Below are 22,137 nucleotides of genomic sequence, written 5' to 3' on the forward strand. Positions count from 1 at the left end.
ACACAAGTCTAGCAAGTCTTTGTTTTTCTTTCTGTGATTGGTTCCTTCTCCTCTGTGAGGTTAAATTGTGATTTCTAACCCCAACCTCAGCCTAAAGGATCTTCCATTAGGGCAGTCTCATGCCATAAAAATCATGGAGGTTAACAGGATAGCGGGCTGAAATGACTTTCTCCTGGTCTCTGTTATCCTGGCTTTGGGTAACTCAACTCACAACTGGAGGAGGGGCTGCAGGGACAGGGAAGCCCCTGGGTATGGCTTCTTTCTGTCACGAAGTCTCAAAAGTTCTGAGCTTTTATGGTCACCAAGATAGTGAATATTTCATGCAAGTATCTCGAGCCTGAACAAACAGGTCTCAAAGTCACTCCTACTTAACTGACAGCTGCTGCCTGCTCTTCTGCTGCTCCCTATGAAAAACACAAGCACCCAGCAATACAACAGGGCTACCAGACTCAGTAGAACCTGACTTTAAATCTTATGCAAAAATCCTGTGCCATGTCAATGAACTAAGAAACTGCTCCTTCTGGGGGGGGTCTCCCTGATGGGGAGGCAGCTGGTACAGATGGTGTGTGGCTTCACTTGGAGTGGGGCCAGTGGCCTCCAGGCCCTGCTGGCTTTCCCTGTCCTGTCACTCAGGTTTAGCCAGGGTATCCCCCTAGATCAGAAATCTGGAGTCTTCCTCCTGCCCGCAATCCCCACACTGCTCTCAGGCTGTGGTCTCTCTCCCAGCCTGCCAGACCTGCCTGTCAATCCACATGCCAGCTCTTCTGGTGACTTGGGTCCAGGTCCTCCTCTTGCCCACCACCCGGGAGCTTTCCTCCAAATTTAAGGCCTAGGCCAGCATTGCCACCTTTGGCTTTCCTTTAAAAATTTCACTTCCTTTCTACTTGTCTTTCCCCAGGGATAATCCCTTCAACATTGTGGGGCTTGTATCTTTCCTACTTGGATGTTTTCTTGTACAAGTGAGTTCATCTACATTCTCATAAAATCCTAGACATCAGAGTGAGAAGGGACCTGCCATGTTATCTGGTTCAATTCCTCCTGTCCACTCCGTGCCTCAGTCCCCAGTTCATACTCCTGTCGAGGGTTGAACCACATCTGCTAGCATAGCTCTGATGACAGGGAGCTCATCCCTCCAGAGTGGCACTGTCAGAGGGGGCCAGGCCAAGGAGTTTTTCCACACTGGGAGGCTGATTCCTCCTGCCAGCCTCCGTGCCTGGCCATGGTTCTTGTGTGTCTCAGAAAAAGCCTGCCCATCTTCTTGTTGGCCTTGAGAGCTATAAGGACAGAAATCACAAGATCCCCACCCAAAACCATCCCGTTCCCAATCTTTTAGCATCCTAAATTGCTGAAACAACAACAACAACAATAATAATTAAAAAAAAAAAATTGGGGTTTTGGAGACAGACTTGCTATATCCTCCTGTCTCAGCCTCCTAAGTCCTGGGATTACAGGTATGTGCCATCATGCCTAGCTGAAATTATTATTCTTGTGCTGCCTTTTCTCTCTGCTTCCCAAAGATCAGCAACATCCCCAAGCCTAGTTTCTTTTGTGTTGGGTCCTGGCTCTGGCCTTTGAACATACTCCAGGGAACCGTTGTCCTTACAGCATGGCTTCTAGCCTAAAACGGAGCTTCCTGGCATGGACTAACTGCTGCAGGAGAGCAGAATCACTACCTCCTTTATGCATCCCCTGATGCAGTCATATGAGGCAATTAACAGAGGCTCAGTGGTTGGTAAGGACACTACCCACTTCCCCACGGCCAGCGTTTGCTGGCCTCCACGAGCCTCCCCACTACAAGTCTGTGCTTCCTTAGCAGCTGCAGGACTAACATGTATTTATGGAGTTACTGGTTTCCTAGGCAGCTTTACCTCCAGGCCTCAAAGCAATCCTGCAACGGGAGTACTAGTTACCACACCCACCCACTCTTCCTTGCAGAAAATATTTAGTTTTGAACTGTGGTAAGATACAACATAAAACTGAACGTCTTAACAAATGTGTACAATTTAGTAGTGTCGAGTCCAGCCACACTGTCGTGTAATGTTCTAACCCGCAGAACAGAATGCCCGAACCCATTTAACATCTCCTGCTCCTCCTTCCCTGGCCCTGGTAGACTCCACTGGACTCTGTGCTTCCACAAACCTGACTCCTCTGGACACTACATCTAGGGGGAGTCACACAGTGTATGTCTTTGTGGCTGGCTTAGCTCCCTTAGCAAAATGTACTCAAGCTTTTGTTTTTCTTTTATTTATATTTAAGGATTAAGTAATTTAAGAGGTTAAGGGACTGGTCAAGGCCATACAGCCAGGAAATCTGAGTTAGAACCTGAACCAAGTGTCACTCTGGAATTGGCACCTTTCTCTACAGTCCTGCCTGATATCACGTTAATCTACCAGAGTGACTTCAGCACTCTGAGAAAGACATCAATTCTGCCAAACATCTTAGGCACCTAAGGTCTGTCCCTAAAACCTGGGAGTCAGTTCCTGATGGTGCACTTTCACTCATAAGGCCCAGGCTAGCTGCTGAATAGACCCGGGCTTGCCCAGCAGAGGGTGTGCATGCCCAGAACTGGCCTAGGGGATGCAAATACAATCAGGTGACAAAGGTTCAGTCCTTCTAGTGGCCACTTGTGACTCAGGTCTCTATGAGGTAGAACAGAGCAGACTGAGTGAAGGCTAAGTGGCTATTACACGTCAGTTTAGCAAACACAAGGGAACAACCACTCACAAACCTTGGCAGGAGCGGTGCTTCCTGGCAGTGAGGTGTGACTGCTGTACTTGGAAAATAAGGCTGCATGAAAGAGAGGCCACCAGAAAGGTGTTCTGTGTCCTTGCTTTGGGCTGTGATGGCCAAGAACCCAGGCTCCAAAGCCAGACTTGGGCTCTGGCCCTGGCTCTGTACCTGACTAGCCCTGACCTCAGTTTCCCCACCTGTAACATGGGAATCCTAAATACAATGACCTCAGGGTGTCTGCTGTGAGGGCTAACTAGATTTGGAACAGATGAACTACAAGGTCAGCAACCCAGCACCGCCAGCTACTGACTGGCACTCAGGGAACTAATGCTGCAAATGAGACCTCAGGTAGTTCAGGTCACCCGTGTCTACTGAGGACCCCTTGCAGGCCAACCTGGGATCCTGGGGGTGGGTCTAAGATCCAACACTGACCAGAAAGGTCTCCTGAAGGAAAAGACAGCCACTAGCTCGTAGTCATTCCTATGCACAAGCTGACTTTTCTGCTTCTGAGTTTGGGTGGGTGTTATCAGGCAAGTACAGACACAGACCCCCAGGTCTAGGTGAGCAGTGTCCCCAAAGGGCAGTGCCTATGGAACTCTGGCAAGGTGGCAGGCAGAGACTGCAGAGACCAGGAAGGATTTTTCTTCCAGCAGGCCCTATGCTCACTTGTAATTTCCCAGTTCCTATGCCCACCAGCTGTAAAACTGCATGGGCAGACGTCACAGTTTGTGGCCTTCTGGGCTGAGGAACCTATCAACACTGGCTGCTTCTCTTGGTAAATAAAACACACAAGGAGACTGGTTGCTTCCCCAGGCGGCAGTGCCATGTGCTAAAGCAAAATCCTTTCCTGACTGTTTAGCACTACCAATACTGTGCCATGTGCCTGTTCTGTGCCACATACTGGCTATTTCCTGAAAAGTATGTCTTGCCACTGTCATGTGAGAGGGGTCCTCATCCTGGAGCCCCCTAAGAGCCAATGGCCATAACCACTAGGAGGTGGAGATCAAGAACTCTGTTGGGGGCCAGGTATTTAGCTCAGTGGCACCACCCCTGCTTCACAAGCGCAAGGTACTAAGTTCGATCCCTGGTACCAACAAAACAAAACAAAACAACTCTGTCAGGCACCTCCACAGTGTGATGGATGCCACAGGGCGGAGGGTTAGGATGAGAAAAGTAGCCCCTCAGAGTGATGCCCACCACGGGATGTCTACAATGCTGTGGCCACATCGAAGACTTCACCAAGGAAATAATGGCAGTCCTTTTTGTGTTTTCTTCGAACTTCTTAGGATTCCATTAAAAGCACTGATGTTGCTAGCTGTTAAATAAAAACCCCAAGAATAACTGGCCTCCTGCTTTGGAGTGAGCATTTTCTGTGACAGCAAAGTGGGCATGCTGGGGCAGTTTTGTGCTTAAAGGCCTCAGAATATCCTACCTGGTTTGCTCTTTCAAGGTCCGTCATGATCATTTCAATCTCGTCGGCCCTGTGAGGGTGAGAGGGAGAGAGCAGGTTAGTTGGCAAGGCAGAGTTGTGGAGGGTATGGGCAGACAGGCTTTCTGGCACAGAATGAGGCAAAACAACCATATTTACAGGGATTAGGCTGGGTCCCCAAGGTGGGTGAGAAAAGGGCCATGCAGATGCATGGGGGGTCACTATTGCCAGTATGTCTGCTGGTCTCATTTCATTCTGTGTCTGGAGAGCAGGGTGGTCTGTCCTGGAGGGGCTCCTAATCTTATTGGGGAAGCAGAGCCAAAACAAGATAAAATACAGTATCCTGCCAAGGGCTTGAGTAGCACTCAGAGGAGGGGGAGATGATTCCCCTTAGGAGAGGAAGCCAAGGAAGGATTCAGAGGAAGTAAGGGGCAATTTGGGTTTTGAGGGATGAACAGAAGTTTGCCAGGTTCAGGTTAAGAAAAGGAGCCAAGGATAGGCTAAATCTGGAAAAGGGTCTTGGCAGTGAAGACCTTGCCAGGACAGAGGGCAATGAGAGCAGGTGGTCAGCTGGAGGGGAGGAGGGCAGATAGGGATGGACAGATAGGCACAGATGGGGCTGTGCTATTCTGCAGTGTAAATGGCTGAGATCACTGACTACCTGGCTTGCTCATAAAAGCGGAGCCTGTAGGTTCTTATTTACTTGTTACTTTTGAAAGTACTTCCTTGAGGTGTTAAAAGGCAAATACATGGTTCCATCATGAGCACATGCATCATGGGAGGAGAGCAGAGTCCTACTGAGAAGGGCCTGCCAGTCCCAGACTGTGTAGGCCAGAACAAGCTGCTGGGGAGTCCCCACCCCACCTGTTTGACATGGGTCCTGGTGGTTGCCCCTACCAGGCTGCAGGCTGAGATGGTCTGCATCCCCAGAAAGGGTCCAGTGTTCCCACAGGACCTGGCTGGGGCTCAGGGCTGGTCCTTTGTGGCTTTTCTCCATAGGCATCCAGGCTCTGTCCACTGCTTATGCCCATGGCCCTGTGCCCAATGACTCTACCACATGCAGAACCTAAACCACCCAGGCCCCACCCTAAACCAGGCAATTCACTCCTACTCCACCCTCCCTGGCCCTTCCCTCCCGTGGGTGTGTCTGAGGGAGCAGCACAGTGCCCTTGCTCTCCATGGCAGATTTCAGTTTCCACTTGATGCTCCACACACAGTGAGCTCTCTGAGGACCAGCTGTGTCTGCTTGACCCTCTATCTGCTGGATTTTGCATTGGGCTGGAGCCCAGAGTCCCCAGTGTGTCTTGTCCTGCCAGTGATAGCAGATCTGCTCTCTGGGTCAGGCCAGGGCACCTGGACAGCCCTGACTATGAGAGCTCTGTCCCCTGAGACCTACTTCACAGGCCTGCAGTGCAAGGAATGTGGGGTTCACCTACCAACACCAAACACCAAGAGTGGGACTTCATGCCTTCAGGACCCTATGTGGTCAGTTGTGGCCTGGGGTTTTCTAGCCTTAGCTGCCTGCTGAGATTTGTCACTCCCCAGTAGTCTGCCTGGGGTGACAGATGCAGAGGGATCAGGTTAATGCTCACTGTATCTGTGTGAAATAGTAGCTGGCTTCCAGACTGGTCTGAGGAAGGTCTGAACCAGCCCATCCAATGGCCTAGTTAAATGGGGCTATTTTTAGGTGGATTTCATGGGGAAGGCAGTGTCTCTAACATAAAAACCCAGCAGGGCCCTTGCTGTGAAGTGCTGGGTGCAAGGGTGGCTTAAATTACCAACATTCCACGGTATCATCTCAAGCAAACAACATCACATCTTAGAAACTTCGGTGCAAACATAGTCTAATAACTACAAAGTGTTAAAAAACATTAAAAGAGTTGAGGTTCTTTTTTTTTTTCTTCCTTCTGGTACTGCGACTGAACTCAGGGCCTTTGCATTGAGCTACATTCCCAGCCCTTTTTAAAAATTTTGTGACAGGGTCTCACTAAGTGATAAATTGCCCAGGCTGGGCTTGAATTTAGAATCCTCCTGCCTCAGCTTCCCAGGGTTCAGGGATTATAGGAGTACACCACCACACCCAGCTAGAGTTGGGAGTCTTATTAAACACAATGAGAAAGAGAAGCACAGTCCATATAGAAAGCTGCTGGCTTGAAGCTATGGATGAAGGACATGGTATGGATGAAGGACATGGTATGGACTCCATTGGGTATGAAACAAAACACAAAGTTTATAAATTTTTCTTAGGGAGAATCACAAGTTTTAAACACAGTTTTGAATGTTCATCAGACAATTCATCTTGCATTTGACAATGTCCAGATACACATGGTGAATTTCCACCTCTGACATATTCATTCTCTCACTCACTTGATCCTGGACTATGTCTGATACCTTGTAAGTTTTCTGGTGCTGGGTGGCCATGTACAGATGTGGCAGTGCCACAGATTTTAGAGATTTGCAGGGAAAAGGGTGAAAGGGTGTTGATGATGCCTAACTTCTCTCTCAGGTGCACCTGCAGGGCTGGCTGCAGAAGTCAAAAGGTGGGCAAGGTATGGCCCAGCCTAGGTGAGGACACTGGTGGTTAACACGCTCTTGCATCTTGCTTAAATTCTGTCTAATTAACTTCTCTTCATGCAAATATTTCATGTGCTCCATTTGGAGCTCCTGTTACCTGGATATTGTTGCCATACCCACTTCTGTCCTCCACACATCACTGAACCTTTCTTTTATATTCTGTGATTTATCCTGTTCTGCTCTCCTCTGGAAGGTTCTTTTTTTTTGCAGTTCTGGGAATTGAACTCGGGACCTTGTGCTTGCCAGGCAGGTGTGACATCCCTGAGGTACATCCCCCACCCTTTGGGAAGGTTAACTTAATATGACTGGTCGTTAGCTGTACTCACACTCCAAGTCATCTTTTTTTTTTTGGTTTCTTAGTTTACTGACCTATTCACACCTGTTCTTTCCACTTGCTTCATTTTCATATTATTCCTAGTTTTTGTTTTACCTGGCTAATATCTTCCCTTGTTTCTAGGAGTTTGCTTCTCAGGCTTGTTTTCACAGCTCATCTGGCCCTTCAGATCACAGACATTGTTGTATTTGGGGATGTGTCTTTCAGAGGGGCTGTTCTCTGAGGCCAGCTATTTGTCCATGTGTTTAGGTCCCCACATGGGTAAGGGAGACCAGCTATTCCACTTGGCAATTGATATAGGGGAGGTTGGAGAAGCCAGCCCTGGTGTGTGCTTTCAATATGAATGGAAGGAGAAAGGCACACAATTGATATTTGCCAGGTATTGCTGAATGAAAGAGCCCTGGGCCTCTTTATAGGATTTCCTCTGCTGTGCCTCCAACAGGAGAGCCCTGCAGCCTGAGCTCAGCCTTGCATTCCCAGGGAGAAGCAGCATCAGAAGGAAGCGGCTCCCTGGGGTCACCCAACTTTCACTGGGCCCACCCACACCTCACCCCTTGCCTGGCACAGCAAGGGTCAGACAGAACAGCTCTAGGAAGAAAGAGGGCACCTGAGACCCCTAAGACTGGGGGGAGGGCAGGACTGAGATCCTGGGGGTGAGAGGTGGTGCTCAGGGGCCTTGGGAACCTCCCTGCATGGGCAGACTCTCCAACTTTCTTCTCAGAAAAATGAATGGCTTTGGATATCCAGGATACAATGCCTCATCTCCAAAAGATTTCAAGTCACTTATAAAAAAATTTAGTCACATTTAAACAGGAAGGTGCCTTTTGGGCTGTCTGAAGCAACCCCTAAAAATGAACTTCAAGTTTTCCATGTATGGGTCAGTTTAACTTTGGTTCCTAAGCAACCGCTGAACAGACCAAAATATTGAATGTGATAACAAGCACAGAAGCACTTACCTTTCATCATGAGAGAAACTCTTGTCTTTCCTAAGCTTGCAAAGGACAATGACAACACTGAGCTCTGCTGTTGCACAGCAGGGTTATTCAACTCCAGCTATGGTGGTGACAGCTGGGCCTAGAGAGGCTGCAGTTCCCCACCACAGAAAGGGTCTAAAACTACAGGCAGGGACACTGAAAGGAGCCAGTGATGCCACTGGCAAGTTCAGATTATTATTATTATTATTTTTTGTGGTACTGGGGACTGAACCCAGAGCCTCATGCTGAGCTATGTCTCCAGTAGTTTTTCATTTTGAGACAATCTCGCTAAATTCCCCAAGTAGTCCTAGAACTTGCAATTCTTCTGCCTCAGCCTCTCAGAGTGCTAGGATTACAGATGTGCACCACATCTGGCTAGATTATTATTTAAAAATCTGTAGGTTTGCTATTCATTTTCTGGAGGTTTTGTTTTGTTTTTTTTAAAGTCAAAGTGAATAAAACTAATTACAATTAGCTGGGAATCTAAATTGTAGTCATGGGCATCTGCAAGGCTGGACCAAGATGACTCATGCCACCTTGGAACATCTCCTCTGGGTCTTTATGATTCAAACTCTTATCAAACTGCTGTCTGCGCCCCTCTAGCAAAATCAATCCTACCAGACAAACTACCCTCAGGAAGTCCTAGGCAAGTGCCCAGAGGTTAATGTCACAGCCATCCATGTTACTTTACAAAGGTGATGAACTAAACTGCATGTGCTTTTATAGTGTGAGTGTTAACAATTTCCCAAAAGTTTTTCATTCTTTTCATTGTGAAGGTTCATCTACCACCTTGGTATCTGGAGCCTGGCGTTAGTCTGAAATCATTTATTTTCCAAAGTCTGTTATAACCGCACGTATTGTTTGCTCAGCAGAACGATTTATTATAAAAATTTAGTTCCCTCACCTTTTTATGAGCTGACAAAACAGCTTCCACTGATCTATTAACCTGCATTGCATTATGCTCTGCTCTGACTTCGAACAGCGGACAATTTCAGTTTGGCCTAGAATATATAGTTCATTCAATCCATTTCCTACAGATCATTTCAGGGTATTCTCTGGGCTAACACACAATTTTTATGAGGAATTTCAAAGGACATGGCCAAGGTTGATAAAAAGGAAATTATACTCATGCTAGAAATTGTGTATCTACTTTCACACGAGCCTTCTAAGCACTGGCATCCAACACCAGGACAAGGCTGGTGCCTATTTCAATACCTAAACAATCACAATGACACTGAGAGCTGTTAAAAGAGAAGACACTTGGCCCTTTTTATTTGCAGGTTCCACATTTGTGGATTCAACCAACCATGGATCAAAAATATTTGGAAAAAATTTCATCTGCACTGTACACACAGACTTTTTCTTGTCATTATTCTCTAAACAATGCAGTATGACAATTATGTACTCAGCATTTACATTGTATTAGGTATTAAAAGTCAACTAAAGGTGACAGTTTACAGGAGGACATTCTATGTGAAAACCATACCATTTTACATAAAGCAATCCCAGTACCCTGGAGGGTGAGGCAGGAGGATCATGAGTTCAAGCCCTGCCTGCACAACTTAGTGACTTTGTGAAGCTCTATCTCAAAATATAAAGAAAAAAGGGCTGGGGATGTAGCTCAGTGAGAAGGCCCTGGGCTCAATCTACAGGGTGTACTGGGTGGATGGAATGACTGCAAGTGCACAAGGGAGCTGAAAAAGGTATAGGGTGGGCTTCGCAGATTGGGATCTTCTTGGATTTGGACTCAGGTCAAAAGCCAGTAACTCAGTGCCATACTGTGAAGTCCTCTGACACCAGAAAGGGTAATACCTAAAAATGAATCCTTCCCCTAAGGGAAGAAGCTCTGTATATCTCTCCAGTGGACTCCATCCCACCTAGCTGCTCAGCATATGGGTCTGCTGCAAGTGGGTGGCTTGTCTGACAGCCTGTGTGCTGGCCATGCTTGTTGGACTGTTCACAAAGAGCATGGAAGGCAATGGGGCTGGAATGCCCTTTATGGGAAGAAGTCTTTCTCCCACCGGAGCACAGGCTTCTCACATGGGAGGAGCTGGGAAGGGGCAGGGACAAGCCTATAAGAAAAGATGATGGGGAGCCGGGGATTTAGCTCAGTGACACCACACCTGCCTCGCAGGCACAAGGTCCTGAGTTCGAGCCCTGGCACCAAAAAAAAAAAAAAAAAAAAAAAGAAAAAGAAAAAACCTGTAAGATTATACCCAGAGAGGCACCCACCAAGCCCTGTTCCCGTGTGCCACTGTTCCTCCTTTACTCTGTCAGCCAAGGACTGTGGGAGGGCAGATCAGTTATGCCTGCTGAGGGGCAATGTGCACCAGTGCTAAGAGACACAAACACCCCAGGGGCCGAGTTTGTAATGGCCTAGGGGCCTAGGGGCCTTCCAGCTAGCACAAGGGGCGGCAGAGAGCGGGCTCCTACCTGTTCCAGGAGCTCAAAAAGTGTACACTGCATTCATGGGCAGGGACCCTGCTCCTGTTGACTCTCTGGGAGGTACAGAAGACACCCTGACTCAGCATAGTAAGCCCTCACAAAGAAGGAAAAAAGGCTCTGCAGACATAAGCAGGGACAGTCTCCTGGACATCAGAACATGTGCTCTTTGTCCTGGAGGAGTTTGCTGGGCAGAGAACAGTGGGGTAGGGGAAGGTTCAACCTTCTGGAGAGGAAAGCCCACATGTGGTGGGGGCTGTTTGGTCCTGTGACAGCTTCTCAGTTGCCCTGTGGGTTTTTGTGGTACCCTAGATCCCACCTGCATGTAAGGACAACAGAGGAACCCCCCCACCCCCCCACCAAGTGCCTCACATTCCTTTCTCTTGGAAAAGTATACCTACTAGGGCTTCCAAACGACATCAGACACAAAGGCCATAGTAGGGACCGTTGTCTGGTGCCTGACTTTAAGGGTATCACACCCAATACTGTATCTCACTATCCCTCATATTGCTGATTTTTGGCTTTAAATATGTTTTTATTGTGTTAATGAAATATCCAGCTGTTCCTGTTTTATTATGATTTTTGAAATAAAAGATGGACATTGATTTCATGAAGTACCTTTAAAGCATTTATGGAGCTAATGAAATGGACTTTTTTCCTCTGACCTGCTAAAATGGTAAATTATACTGGCAGTCATCTGCTCCCATTTTGTTGTGTTATATACTTAATAAGCCCCTGAATTCTATTTACCAATATTTTATTTAGTATTTTAAAAAAATGAGGCTGGTCTTTAGATCCTTATTATCTTATCTCAGTCAGATAAAGCTATAAAAAATATTTTAAAAGTGTTTCTCTCTGTAGACAAAGGGAGCTGCTGTGTGGGTTGACATTGCCCTAGGGACACTTAATCCCTTACCCACTTATGCATTCTGGACACTCACTTGTAGGATGGGCCCCCTTGAGGCCCTGTTATGGTTTATATCTATATGTCCCCCTAAAGCCTCATGCGATCAATCATAGGTGAGGCATTGGGAGGAGACTGGGTTATAGTCATCAGTGGATTAGTCCACTGAAGAGTTTATATCTAAATGTGATTTGGGAGGTGAAGCCTGTTGGGAGGAGGTGGTTCACTGGGGGTGTGGCCTGAAGGGTCTGTCTCCCACCCTCCTTCCTTGAGCTCTTTCTAGGTCCTGCCATGAGCTGTTTTTCCTTTGCCATGCCACCCTGCCTTGAAGCCAGCTGACTATGGACTAAAACCTCTGCAATCTGCAAGCCAAAATAAACCTCTCTTTAAAAAGTTGTGGGTATTCGGTATTGTCTCAGCAGTAAGAAAGTACCTAAGATAGGGCCCCTGTTCTGCCACTGATAGGGGGGGTCTTCCCTCCACTTTTGCCCTGAAGACCTGCTCATCTTCACCAAGTGCTTGGGGGCCTTTGCCTGCACTGTTTCCTTAGCTGCATGTTATCCCCAGCCCGACAGCCACCTGCCAGCCTAACATGATACAGCAGATTCCATTAGTTTCTCTCTGGCTCCTCCTAGGGAGACCCAGCATGTCTTAGGGGCTGAAAAGACACCTGACTTGGCCCCATGGGCCCAACTCTACAGGGATGGGTACTTGATGGGTACAGGGATGAGTACCCTCTACAAACACCTCACAGCTCCTTTTCTCAGGTTATTTTCCACTTTTCAAACAATATCTTGTCTTCCAAACAAAGGAGCCTAAGTACAGAATGGCTTCCTCATCAGGGCCATCGTACAAGTGGATTGTTTGTTTCTTGCAGGCTGTTTTTGTTGTTCTTTTTGAGATAAGGCCTCACTGTGTAGCACAGGGTGGCCTTGAAATTGAAGCTATGTTCTCCTGCCTTAGCCTCCCAAGTGCTGGGATCATAGGTGTGCACCACCATACCTGGCTGATGTTTTGTTTTGTTACAAAAATCTAGTAACAGCTATGCTATGTAAATTTCTTTTGTAGCTCAATCAACCAACACACCCAGTTTCTTTTTTTTGGTACCGGGGATCGAACTCAGGTCCTTGCGCTTGCGCAGCAGGCTGCAAAACCACTGAGCTAAATCCCCAGCCCCACACCCAGTTTCTTTAGCCCTATTTTGCTCCTTGAAACTCCCATGTTTACCCCCACCTTCAGGCCTTTGCAGCATGGGCTACCGAGATCTCTGTGGGTGGCCTCTGCCATGATTGGCGTTTCAGGCCTAGTGGCTTTCCTCTGAAAGTCTCCCACAGACAGGGTCTCCACTTGTTTGCTTTTACTGCACTTACTCTATCTGAAAGTATCTTTTTCCAGTACTGATGACTTGCTTATTCATGGCCGTAATTCCAGAGACCAGAGCAAGTGCTTAAGCACTGGTTGAGTGAATATGCCAAGTCAACATGCAAATTACTAACTAAATATGCAAAACAATCAGTACTACCTTAAGTCTAATCTTGACAGGCAACAATTCTCTGGCTAGCATTTATAGAGAGCAGAAGTATATGAGTATCTTGCAAAACTGTGAATAAGACTTTTATGGAGTTTTACCACTTTTTCATGGCACTCATGGCCTTGGATCGACAGTGAGGCTTCCTTGTGTTATGACCCTGGGAGCACTCTAGTTACTCTGTGCCCAACAAGGACCGAACACATAGCTGATGGGAGAGGAGAGAGGAAAAGTGTTTGAGGAAAGGTTTCTCGACAACTTTCATTTAAAGGACTAGCTTCATCCTTTGTTTTCTGCCTGAGGTTAAACCATCCCTGCTCTGGCAGCAGTGGAGGGGAAGGTGAAGCCATCTGGTGGCCTCCAAGACCATAGCCACATGTGTTACTTTGGAGTGGGCCCACTGCTCCTCAATCAAGGACCTGGACAGGCAGTTGAGCATAGAGATTGACTACTAAGGGGTGACATTCTTGAGAAAGTGGTTTTAATTTTTGTTGGAAATGAAACCAAGTTCAGGGATGGTTAAGTGGCCAGAATGTCACCCCTGCCTGCTCAGACATTAGCCACAATGTCTTTTTAATGACCATTATATTAAATGATGTAACAGTAATAATTAAAAACAATTTTAGTTAAGCTTCATCTTTCCAATCCCAAACAAGGTGCAAATGTCTCTTCTTGCTCCAATATCTAGTTGACCTGCACACAAGAAACGATTTAAATAAAATGCAATGGTAGTTCTGAGTCTAACTGCTGGTCAAGATGGCCCTCAAAGCCCATACTGCCCACTGGTGCCAAACCAACAGGACAGCTCAGGCCCTCAGTGTGGTCAGAAACAGTCTCTGACTGTCATTCAAACTCCAATCATCTTCAGGCAGGGGACATGGCAGCTATGGGAAGATTAGGCGATGATGCTGCATATTCATTCTGCTTCTGCTCCTGAGAACATTTGGAGGCCCTGGGATAAGCATCAGGATCAATCTTTTTCCGTTTCTCTGGAGTTTTAACAGAAGCAAGGGGCCATCTGACTCTACCAAAGGCAATCGAGAATGGACTGGATAGTAAGATCCTTTTCTTTTCTTAAATTAAGCACTATGGAGTCACAAGTATGATGGAGTTACAGAAGAGACAATTAGGAAAAGTATGGTCTAGAGAGCTGGGAGTGTGGCTGGCAGAACAGACAGGTTTGAATCTCTTTCCTTGCCTTTCAGTCATTTGACCTCAGGGGGCTAAACACTCACGTGCCCAGGAGAAATATGTTGCTTTCTCGAGAATAAAATGAGAATGCTGACAGAGCAGAAAAGGGCTTTGTAAAACACAAACACCTGTGCATATAATTTTGATTGTTGTCATGCATGGAAAGCAGATCTTTCTCTTCTGGGCAGAGTTAATAAAATCTCTGAGACCATTAGAAGATAATCAGAACTATCTGTTAAGTGGATTTTGACCAAAAACTCTAGCCTGAATCTGATCAGGCCTGTATATTCAGCTACAAATTTACAGGGATGAGAAAGGTCAGGAAAATGAGATAAAACTATATATGGGGATGCAATCAGCAAAATCTAGACTGGAGGAAATACTTCTGAATAAATGATCCTGTTTCTTGGACAAATAAACTGCAAGAAAAAGTAGAGATTGGGGCTGGGATTTAGCTCAGTGGTTCCAGCTCCTGTCTCGAAAGTGCAAGGTTGTGAGTTCGATCCCCAGTACCAAAAAGAAAGTTATTTAAAAAAAAAAAAAAAAAGAAAAAGTAGAGATGGTAGGGGATATGTAAAGTATTAAGAAATTACCTTCTGGTCTGATAATGATATTGTGGGTATATTTAAAAAGTATAAGGCCAGGGCTAGGGATTTAGCTCAGTGGCACTGTGCCTGCCTCGCAAGCACAAGGTTGAGTTTGAGCCCTGGTACCAAAAAAAAAAAAGGCCAGAGATGTAGCCCAGTGGTGCCATGCCTGCCTGGCAAGTGCAAGGTCCTGAGTTTGATTCCTGGTACTGGAAAAAAACAAACAAAGTATAGTCCTTATTGTAGGGATATATGTATTAAAATGTATACTGGATTTCAACCTGCCAAAGATTAAAACTAGACCCATACCTATCACCGTGCACTAAACTAAGATCAAAGTGGATTAAAGAGCTAAATATCAAGACAGAAACAGTAAACTTGCTGGAAAATAAGTTAGGTAGAACTCTCAATGACGTTGAGATAGGAAAAGACTTTATGAACAAAACTTCAGTAGCACAAAGAATCAATAACTGGGACTTCATCTTATCAAAAAGCTTCTGCACTGCAAGAGAAACTACCAACAGAGCTAAGAGACAACCTACAATATGGGAAGAAATTTTTAGCAGCTATACCTCAGACAAAGGTCTACTATCTAGAATACATAAAGAACTGAAAAAAATCAGAACCCCCAAATTCAAAGACCCAATTCAAAAATGGGCATCCGAAATGAACAGACATTTCTCAGACAAAGAAGTAAAAACAGCAAATAAATATATGAAAAAATGTTCAATACCACTGGTCATTCGAGAGATGCAGATGAAAACAACCCTGAGATTCCACCTCACCCCACAAAGAATGGCTGCTATCAAGAAATCAACCAATGACAAATGCTGGCGGGGGTGTGGAGAGAAAGGTACCCTTCTCCATTGTTGGTGGGAGTGCAGACTGGTGCAACCACTGTGGAAATCCGTATGGCGATACCTCAAAGAACTAGGACTAGAGGTCCCATTTGACCCAGCTATTCCCCTGCTGGGTATCTTCCCCAAAGAATTAAAAGAATCATCCCACAGGGATATATGTGCACCTATGTTTATAGTGGCACAATTTGTATATGTGCTGTCGAAGAGAGCACAACAGCGGCACAGTTTGTAATAGCTAAGGTTTGGAAACAGCCCAAGTGCCCATCAACTGGAAACCGGATAAAGAAGATGTGGTTTTTTTTTATAAAATGGAGTACTACTCAGCCATAAAGAACGAGAAACTAGAGTCATTTATAGCTAAATGGATGCATATCAAGGCCATACTCTTAAGTGAAATAAATAGGACACACATGTGTAAATACCAATAGTATCTCTAGGGTGAGAAACTGAAAGTGTAAATAAGGATGAAAATGATTAAAATGAATAACTGATAATTTGAAATAGGAAAAGGTCCAAAGGTGGAGGGGTGGCAGGAGGGGAAGGGGAAAGGGAAGAAAGGAAAGGAAAAATTATGAGAAAGAAGAAAAAAAAAAGAAACAAAGTCTATGTAAATAGGGAAAGGTGGTGGGGGTGAAGGGCACATAGGTAATGGGGAAAAAAATAAGAACTAAGATACATTATGTTCAGGTACAAACACCCAATGATAAATGTAAATGTATTGTATACCTAAAATGTACCAATTAATACATAAATAAAAAAAAATGTACAGAAACCAGGGCTGGGGATTTAGCTCAGTGGTGCCATGCCTGCCTCACAAGCACAAGGTCCTGAGTTCAATCCCCGGTAACAAAAAACAAAACAAAACAAAATGTTCAGAAACCAAAGGATTCACAAAGATGCCTCAAGAGAAAACACGAGTGGTGCTGGTATGACAGGCTGGGCCATGACCAGGAGAAGATGGGTGGCCTAATAGGCTCTCAGGGCCCATGGCCTCTTCTGTATGCTGGAAACTTAACATATAAAAAGTAAACCAAAAACTCATGGACAATGAAGAGCAAAGATCATCACAGTAGTTTTGTATTCTTGCCACTTTTAAATATAATGTTTGTTCCAATGTTTACACTAGAAACAAAGTGATAGGTGACACAAGAAAATATTTGGGCACAAGATGGAAGTGTCTACAGGGACACTGTAGCCTGGCCCTGTAAAGAATATGGATTAAGGGCCGGGGATTTAGCTCAGTGGTTTCGCTGCCTGCTGCGCAAGCTCAAGGACCCGAGTTCGATCCCCTGTACCAAAAAAAAAAAAAGAATATGGATTAAGAGATGCTGTTCAGTGGGGGATGCCCAGGTCTGCCTGAGGCTGTGCCTTGCCAACCTTGGCAGGACAGTGACTGGTCCTGGGGAAAATACTGTTAGCTAAGAAGAGAATGGGAAGAAAATGAATTCTGGAAGGGACATCCATGTCTCACGCTTCATCCAACCCAAAAAAGGGGCTGCCACAGTGAACTGACTATTTGGGGAAACTGAGGATACAACTTTTTTTTGGTACTGGGGATTGAACTTAGGACCTTGTGCTTGTGAGGCAGGCGGGAGAACCACTGAGCTAAATCCCGGGCCAAAGATACAACTTTTTCTTCCTGCTCCTTCATGGCCTGTGTATCCCATCCCTTCCTTCCATTGAGACCTGGTATAGGGACAGGTATAAAGACACAGGCTCTTTGGGGGGCTGGATCAGACCATGTCAGGACTCATGGGCAGATAGCACCAGCAAGACAGGAGATCAGGCCGTTGCTGTTTAGTTTCAGATTTTAAAAAGATCCTTTGGAAGGGGTGATCTTCTGTCCTCTGTAATTATCACTGTTAACAGTCTCTTTCCCACACTTGGTGCTGGCTCTCCCGTTTTGGTAAGGCTCCCTGGCAGCTGCAGTGCTGCCTGTTTATGCTGTCCTTCAGGATGGGACTGTTAGGTTCTGTCCTTTCTCCCTGTCTTTAAGCCCTGACACCCTGCTGGTAGCCAATAGGTGCCCGGCAGCTTCTGGCTGAGAACTCACGTGGCTATTGGCATGGCACCTCCTTTCTCACCTGTCTTCTTTGTCACACACAGCAGGTGCCACAGACCCACACAGACAGAGCAGGAAACTGAGGCCAAGGGTGGAGCAGGGAATAACAATTCAAGGCATGGGGAGTGGCTTTTACTTGCAAATGCAAGGCTCTCTAATTATCCCCTTTTTTTCCTAAGTACTACTTGGTAGGAACTGTTAAGAAAAGGTTTAGTGGCACAAGCTAAAACTAAGAATAAAAAAAAGACCTCCAATTGCATACTTGTTACTACCCTTAGCTTCCCCTCCTTCCTTACCCAAAGCCCAAGTCCAAGCTGACTTCCTGGGACTATCTTCCAGGCTTTGACCATCCCTACTGCCTTGGGACATTCTAGCTCCATAGGTCCTTCCAAACCTGCCTTCACCTTCCAAACCTGGTCTTTCCCAATAAATTAAATGCTCAGCTCACCTGTGGCTTCAGAGTCATTCACTGTATCTGCCAGCAGTCCCCTCCCCCACAATTGCCCTACACTTAAGTCAGCCTGTGGCCCAGCAGGGCTGGGAAGTGAAACTGTACAAGCAGGCAGGCCACACCGGCAGCAGAACATCTGTAGGAAAAACAGCATCCTTCCTCTTCCTCTTGCTGGCACCAAAAGTCTGCATTTCGGCAGCGTAAGTGCCTTTTTTAGGGCAACGTGAAAATGAATAATTCAGTGGTTCCTATTCTACTTGTGAAGTGTTAAGACAAACAATTCAGATGGGGCCAGACTTGCTGGCCCCATGCAAACCGTCCCTTCCCTTCATTCTGACCTCATCGGATTTGGCCACACAGCTTTATGAACCCTCTCCATCCTGTCTAATCACTAAAATACCACAAAGGAAGTCCACAATCCTTAGATGTAGGGAAAAAAATAGAAAGGTTAATTGCAACATAAAGTTTTCCCTCGTAGTCAAGCAAACAGTATATCAGAGTATCATAGCAATACTGAGCTCTTAAAAATCGTACAGAGGGAAATGTCTTAGTCACATCAGGTTATTGAATAATTGAGCTTTTTATTCAAATCCAAGCTTTAAAAGTTATCTTCCCCACTGAGTTCTATCCTGTTAACTCCCAGACTCTACTCTAAGAGCCTTATTGATCCCGTGTCTTGTCTTAAAGCCACTTCAAATACTTTATGGAGGAAGGGATGATGGGAATTTTAAATAAAAAAAAAAAAAAAGCAAAACAAAATAACCTTCCTGGCTTTGTTATAGGGTTCTTTTTGGAAGGGATTGTTTATTGGACAAGTCAAATTCTCTTTCCTGTGTTTATGGCTGGATAACTTCAGCTGATATAATCTCTCCATCAGGAAGACACAAATGTCATATAACTGCCCTTATAGCCTATGCTTTTGATCATTGGTGTACAATGTCACTGTGATTCTGGACAGGAAATTGCATTTGGTCATTTTTCAAATTACAGTGCTTCTCAGGGTTAACTTACAGAAAGACCCTGGATACCCAGTTGATAAATGTCTGAGTTTAGTAAAAGTGAAAAAGGCAGCTAGATTGTTTAAAATGTAATGATAATGTTTTTGTCTATGTAGGTCACCTCCCGGGATCTACCTGGCAAACCTCATGTTTGTGAAAACTATGTACCATATGCCAGGGAATAAAGGGCTCTTATCACTAGGCGATAATCCTGCCAAACAGTACATGAGTTTTGAAAGGAGTAGAGAGTTGCTGGAAAATCTTGGTAACTTTAAAGAATTCATTAGCAGGAACCTGTAGGTTCAGAGTGTTCTAGAAGAGATTTGGGTCTTCCCCGAAAAGGAAAGGTTAATATAATGAAGTATAATTTGTTGCTATGCTCAACATGGAATGTAGTAACATAGTACGGAAGAACATTTACTTATGCAGCTTTTAAGAGGTTCCAAAGCAAAGGCTCAAGGGTTCTGCACCTGAACTCAAACTTCAGTAATAAAAGGAGACTCACTGCTGGGCTGCTGAGAAGGCACCATTTACACAGTCAATTAATTCAGTAAATCTTCTTTAAACAGACTATTTTATGACAGAGATAATGGAATTAGAAAACAAACATCAATAATAAAGAAAATGTAAGTTAAGAGGAGGACTCTATCAGTAAATATAACCAGGCCACATTCACCAATAAAAAACCCCAGGTATCTGAAGAAAATACAGGGCTATGTGTAGTAGCATGCAATTGTAATCTTAGCTCTTGGGAGGCTGAGACAGGAAGATCATGAGTTTGAGCCCACCCTGGACTACACAGTGAGTTCAAGGCAAGCCTGGACTACATAGTGAGATTGTTTCAAAAAACAAAAACAAAAACAAAAAAGAAAAATAACAAAAAGAAGGCAGATTGACCTGATTTCTTTAAAAGACGGTCACTTTTGAAGCCACACTAACCAGTATTATGTGCAGCAAAATAAAACATTAAAAAAAATAAGTAACGCTGAAAGATACAGTAAATAAAAACATAGCTTGAACTTCTCTTAAATAATAGGGCAGGAAAAGCTATAAAATAAAAATAGAATGAAATGTAACATACATAAGTATAATCCTGTTAGAAAACTTACTAGCCCAATAGGAGAATGTAATAGTAGAGGGGTTCCAACACATGGAATCTAAAAAACCAGGTCACAGTTGAGTTTATGGGGGCCAGGGTTTATCACTGGAACAATTGGTAAATAGGAAAAAGGGGGCCGGGGATTTAGCTCAGTGGATCCGCCGCCTGCCTTGCAAGTGCAAGGTCCTGAGTTTGATTCCCAGTACAAAAAAAGAAAAAAAAAAGGAAAAAGGACACTTGCTTAAATCTAGTTGCCCCACTGTTTTCCAGAGAGAAATAACAGGAATAAAAACAGGAATAAAAGAAGATCCAATGTTCCAGCTATCACAAATGGGTACAAGTCATTACCTGTAGGTAATATGGTTGCATACTCACAGAACCCAAGGAATTTACTTTAGCAAATGGGAGAGAGAGAGATAGCTGTGAGTACAACAAAGTTCCATGTTTTTTTTTTTTGGTAAAGACAAGAAAACAATAAACTCTCATATACCAGTGACAAATATCTGGAAAATGAAATAAACAATCTATCTCATCTATAATAGGGATATAAATATTAAACATGTGGAAATTAAAATAACACAGTATAAATTCCATCTATAGAAAATCAAGTCACAAAATGCTAGTGGCAAAGAAAGCTAATGATGACATTTCTTATTTGTAGGTGCATTAAATATAAATAAGGTTAAATTTATTTCCCAAGTTAATTTATAAAACTTGGTAAAAATGACGAGAACAGAAAAGACAGAAAAACTAGTTAGGCAAAACTCTAAAAGATTTTTTTTAGCTCAGTGGTTCTGCTGCCTGCCTCGCAAGTGCAAGGTCCTGAGTTTGATCCCAGGTACCAAAAAAATTTTTTTTTAAACCAACAAAATAACAACAGCAAACAAGCTGTGCAAGATATGAAAACAGAAAACAGAGGGATGTTATCAAAATTATAAGGTACTGATTAGAGTGAAAGGTTAAGCTGAGGCAATGAAATTACAGAAATTAGATTTATATATATCTGATTTGTCAGATGTGAAATACTGCAGGAAGGAATCATCAATACTACTGGGAAAAATGGGTGTTAATGTGAAGGATGGTAAATAGACACAAAAATTATCCCATATGCTACAATAAACTCCAGACACAATAAGTCATAAAAAATAGCAGGAAAACAGATTGAGAAGAAAGACCATTTTCTATTATCAGAGCTATATTAGAAATGGCTAATGATAAAACTGATGAGACCACTCTCATTTAGACACAGTGGTCCTCAGTATCTGTGGGGTACTGGGTCTAAGACCTCTGCAGATAGCAAACTCCAGAGGTGCAAGTCTCATGTGTAAAACTGGGCAGTATCTGCACAGAACTCCTCTGCAGGCTTTCACTGATCTCTACTTACAATACCTAATGCAATGTAAGCACTATATAAATAGTTGCTCCACTGTATTGTTTAGAGAATGATGACAAGAAAAAAAGACTACAATTTTTGTACAATTTTTTTCAGGAATCTTTTTGCTCTGTAGTTGATAGAACCCATGGATGGAGAGCCTAAGGATACAAGGGACTAGACTGTCTATGATTCTTCTGGGCAGTAAAAATCACTGGAACTCAAGTAAAAAGAAAAGAACCTAACAGGTGAAAGTAATAAAAATTGTAAGTAGCTAAAATGTAGAATACAGTGGACCCTTGACTTATGAACTCGATTGGTTTCTGAGGGCTGGTTGTAACTCAACAGCTGAGATCTGGATGTTTACCTGAGTACACGCTACAGCTAACAAGAAGCAGATGAATCTTCCATTAACCTAATTAACCCAAGTTGTTCATATATCAGGACAGTTGTAACTTGAGGGTCCACTGTACAAGTAGAATTACTGTGTGGTTCCTACCATACCCATGCATGAGGGGCATAAGGAAACCACAGCAAATAAGCAGGAAGGAAAATGCTGAGCTTTGTGCTAACAGTCCATATGAAGTCAAGCCTCTGTGAAG

The 22,137-nt window shown here is 44.5% G+C and overlaps 1 protein-coding gene across 21 annotated transcripts in view; it reads right to left on the minus strand.

Annotated features, from left to right (window-relative positions):
- Positions 1 to 22,137, minus strand: part of Cux1 (cut like homeobox 1) — a 374,970-nt gene that overhangs the window by 93,025 nt on the left and 259,808 nt on the right. For all 21 annotated transcript variants that reach the window (XM_004840130.4, XM_021254464.2, XM_004840131.4 and 18 more), the window contains one exon: positions 4,163 to 4,211. In XM_004840130.4, coding sequence (XP_004840187.1) covers positions 4,163 to 4,211 — 49 coding nt within the window. The remainder of the gene's footprint in view (positions 1 to 4,162; positions 4,212 to 22,137) is intronic.

This window comes from Heterocephalus glaber, unplaced genomic scaffold (assembly GCF_053883595.1).
Source record: "Heterocephalus glaber isolate CG9 unplaced genomic scaffold, H.glaber_assembly_v1.0 deba00001610, whole genome shotgun sequence".
Lineage (NCBI taxonomy): Eukaryota > Metazoa > Chordata > Mammalia > Rodentia > Bathyergidae > Heterocephalus > Heterocephalus glaber.